General features: G+C 40.7%; 2 protein-coding genes across 2 annotated transcripts in view; both read left to right on the forward strand.

Annotated features, from left to right (window-relative positions):
• Positions 1-6: 6 nt before the first annotated feature.
• The window catches only part of LOC132028603 (protocadherin gamma-C5), a 166396-nt gene continuing 161984 nt past the window's right edge, over positions 7-4418 (forward strand). The window contains exon 1 of the mRNA XM_059417775.1: positions 7-141. Coding sequence (XP_059273758.1) covers positions 115-141 — 27 coding nt within the window. The 5' untranslated portion in view covers positions 7-114. The remainder of the gene's footprint in view (positions 142-4418) is intronic.
• LOC132028119 (protocadherin gamma-B1-like) overlaps positions 2672-4418 on the forward strand; it is a 6183-nt gene continuing 4436 nt past the window's right edge. The window contains exon 1 of the mRNA XM_059416755.1: positions 2672-4412. Coding sequence (XP_059272738.1) covers positions 2922-4412 — 1491 coding nt within the window. The 5' untranslated portion in view covers positions 2672-2921. The remainder of the gene's footprint in view (positions 4413-4418) is intronic.

Below are 4418 nucleotides of genomic sequence, written 5' to 3' on the forward strand. Positions count from 1 at the left end.
GACTCGCGCAAGAGTCACGTGATCTTCCCCCAGCCCAACTATGCGGACACACTCATCAGCCAGGAGAGCTGTGGGAAAAGCGAGTCCTTCCTGGTATCTCAAGATTTACTAGAAATGAAAGGAGACCCCAACCTACTTCAGGTAAGTTTATTTCTTTCTTGGAACACTATGAAGAACAATTTTGACCGTGTAGCTAATATATAGATTTAATGCACATTTATTTGAAAATAAAACAATGTGATAGTCCTTATGTTGCCCAAGTATCTGATCTTCCTGACCTGGTTATGACTGAGTGAGCCTAAGTATCGAATTCTGGCCAATATACTGTAAATGGAAGTAATATGTGCCTCTGTCTGGAGGAAGCTCTTGTTGGCATTGTAAGAATTTCTAGATCTCTGTGCTATTTTTTGAAATTGTGACTGTTTCTTGGATTTGAGTGCTTGAGTAACTATACCAAGAGAAGATCTCTGTGGTTGTCATACATTGGTGTGTATACGTGTGATAAATAGACTTTTTTTCATTTTAACTTCCTGTGATTTGAAGTCTGTTACTCCAACCTACTTAGCTTATCCTGACTGATACAAACAAAAATATAAGTACTAGGTATCTTAGGTGCCTGTAAAATGATGCTTGCTCTTTCCACACCAGGCCACACTCTTTTCATCTCAATGACATAGAAACTGTTGAGTAAAAAAAAATGTACAGCTTGATCAAGTGGTTTTACCTGGCCCGTATTCCTTACTGTGTATACCTAAAGTATGTGTGGGTGTATGTGTGCATTCATATTGATTTCAGCCTTTTGTCTGAAGGTGGGGAGGTCAGTTGCCTAAACCATTATGAGTCTTGGAGGGACATTTCTTGTCCTTGAGAAGGATCTTTAAAAATGCAAGGATATATGTCTCATCTCAGCAGGACATTTCCAGACCAGCTACTCCAACAATAGAATAGAGTCCTACAACTTTCTTGAGTCAGAAATTTATGAAATTACTTTCACCCATGAAATCACCTCAGAGAGTCATCCAAAATGAGACCAAAATATATTTCTTTAGATTTCAAATAAAGGAACATCTCTCTCCCTCAATATATTAGTATTCAAGAGTGTGAGATTCAGGGCCTGAACAAAATAACTGAGAACAGGTTAAAGTGTATTTTCACTCAAACATACAAATACATCTCAGGAAAAAAAAAGGCACGTGATCTTCAAAATGTCTTTTTTAAGGGAAAATATTTATAGTGTGATAAAGTGATATTAGTATGACTTTCCTCATAATGAGAAAAATTACTAAATAGGTAATGCCAAGGGAACTTTAGATGCTCAAAGTGAATTTTCTAAGAATCTTGTATAAAACAAAGCCTACATAAATGTTGTGAAAGTGTACAGAGAGTACAATTTTCATCTATTTTTGTAGGTAATGAAAGGTCTCAGACATTCCATTTCACTAAAAAGGATTTTCTTAAGGAGGGGGAAGAATTCATTATAGTAGAAAAGGGAACAGCAAAAGAAACAGAAAATATAAAGTCACGAAGTAGGGAAAGCAATGAAAATAATGTCCTAGAAAAATAGATAATAGTCTGTTCTGACTGGAGTGTAATGTGAGTGTGTATTAACACTGCAAAACAGTAGAATAAATCACTATATTGGTATCTAATTTGGTAGTGCATTTGAAATAAAGGTATTTGTTTTTTTTTTTTTTAAAGATTTTATTTATTTATTTGACAGAAATCACGAGTAGGCAGAGAGGCAGGCAGAGAGAGAGGGGGAGGCAGGCTTCCCGCTGAGCAGAGAGCCTGATGTGGGGCTTGATCCCAGGACCCTGAGATCATGACCTGAGGCCGAAGGCAGCGGCTTAACCCACTGAGCCACCCAGGCACCCCAAAATAAAGGTATTTGTATTAGTCACCCAAGGTGAGTTCAAGGATTACAGGGTAAGTTTCAAAATGGAGTGTCCAAGGACTCTCAACACCTCTCCAGGATTTACCAGTGATCAGGGTAAATTCATTATACTTATTAATAGTATAAATCAGCTGGAGCTGATTTACCATGGAGTATTGCATTTACATTCATATAGTAAAAATCATTGATTTTATAAAAATAAATATGGCATTCACAAGATTGTGCTGTATAAAAGCATGTGTACTAAATTGGTCACTTAAAATATCAGGCTGTGCTGTACTTAATGTGAAGATTGCCTATGCTTTAAAAAAAAATGAGGAGTACATTAAAATAAGTCTAGGGCTTGACTCACTCTTTTTTGCGAAGTCTGTATCTTTGGAAAGTATTACTGAATGGTAAAGTATGGAGAGAGTTAAAACACTATATAAAACAGATTATGGATTTTACAAAAACGTAAGGATCATAGTTCACTAAAATGTGGATAAAAAGTCAGTAACTTATTTGGTTAAATCTATACTACTCGTGCCAGTGCTTGTAAATACAGTGAAATAAATAAGTGAAGATATTTTTGCCCCCAAAACCGAAAAAAATGAGTGTAAGCCTTGTGAAATTTTTTAATGAAAAAAAGAATGTAAAATTATAGTATTGCTTATGAAGTGATGAAAACTAGAACATACCAAATTTAGAGGGAAAATATGAATACTTGGTTTTTCCAACAAATAGACAAGGTACATATAGATTCAAGAGCTTACACGTTGAGGGTAAATGGCTGGACAATATGCAGTTCTTCCAGACAACCTCCAGGCGCCGCTGTTGACCAAAGGGAAGAAAGGTTCTCAATTCTGCGGGAGAGTTAGGCAGTGTTTTCTGGCTTTGTCCTGCGCACACAGAACGCGGAGGCAGCGCCTGTACACCCACCAACTGAAGTCCTACCCTCAAATTACAAAAGTCCAGGTACTGTCACTGCTTTTTTTTTTTAAACATCCCAGAGACATTCTGAAAAGAAGCTTCCCAGGGAGTTCAAAAAATGCAAAGAAGCTCCAGAAAAGCTGAACCAATGAAAATTCAGGTACTGTTTCTCTTCCTGCTGTCTTTGTTGTGGGGGGCTATCTCCCAGCAGATCCAGTACGTTATTCCGGAGGAGCTGGCCAAGGGCTTGCGGGTGGGGAATCTTGCCAAGGACCTGAAGCTCAATGTCCAGGAACTGCCAGCTCGAAAACTGCGGGTTAGTGCAGAGAATTTATTCAGTGTGAATGCAGAGAGTGGGGATTTGTTAGTGAACGGTAGAATAGATAGAGAGGAAATCTGCGGAAGGAAATTCGAGTGTGCACTAGAATTTGAAACGGTTGCTGAAAATCCAATGAATGTTTTCCACGTGATTGTTGCAATCCAAGATATTAACGACAATGCACCACGTTTCACTGCAAAAGGCATTGACTTGGAAATCTGTGAGTCAGTCTTACCAGGTGTAAAATTCCCTCTGGATTCTGCACAAGATGCAGATGTAGAAAGTAACTCACTACAGATATACACTATCAACTCCAATGAACACTTCTCTGTGACAACGAAGGAAAGTCCTGATGGAAGTAAATACCCAGAATTACTTCTGGAAAAACCTCTGGACAGAGAACAGCAGAGCTCCCACCAGTTAATCCTGACCGCCATGGACGGTGGAGACCCTCCACTAAGCGGCACCACCCAGATCCGGATTCAGGTCACTGATGCCAATGATAATGCTCCAGTGTTCAGCCAGGACACATACAGAGTTAGCCTCCAAGAAAATGTGCCCGCGGGGACCTCTGTGCTCCAAGTGATGGCTGCCGACCAGGACGAGGGTGATAATGCAAAGATCACCTATGCCTTTCTCAGTGCCCCAACAAGTACCAGCCTCCTCTTCAATCTCAATCCAAATACTGGTGACATTACAACCAATGGTACATTGGACTTTGAAAAGACAAGTAGATACATGTTGGTTGTAGAAGCCAAGGATGGAGGGGTGCACACAGCTCACTGTAATGTTCAGATTGAAATTGTTGATGAGAATGACAATGCCCCAGAAGTCACACTGATGTCCTATTCTAACCAGATTCCTGAGGACTCAGACCTTGGAACTGTAGTAGCCCTCTTTAAAGTGAGAGACCGTGACTCTGGGCAAAACGGTCTGGTGAACTGCTATATTCAGGAAGATGTTCCTTTCAAATTAGAATCCACCTCCAAGAATTATTACAAGCTGGTGATTGACAGTGCCCTAGATAGGGAGCAGATGGCTGAGTACAATGTCACTATTGCCGCCACTGACAAGGGCAAACCCTCCCTATTCTCCAGTACAAGCGTCACCCTACATATCAGCGATATCAACGACAACGCGCCAGTTTTCCACCAGGCCTCCTACTTGGTCCACGTGGCAGAGAACAATCCTCCTGGCGCCTCGATTGCACACGTCAGCGCCTCCGACCCCGACCTGGGGCCCAACGGTAGCGTCTCCTACTCCATCGTCGCCAGCGACCTGGAGCCACGGGCGCTG

Source organism: Mustela nigripes, chromosome 12, assembly GCF_022355385.1.
Source record: "Mustela nigripes isolate SB6536 chromosome 12, MUSNIG.SB6536, whole genome shotgun sequence".
Taxonomy (NCBI): Eukaryota; Metazoa; Chordata; class Mammalia; order Carnivora; family Mustelidae; genus Mustela; species Mustela nigripes.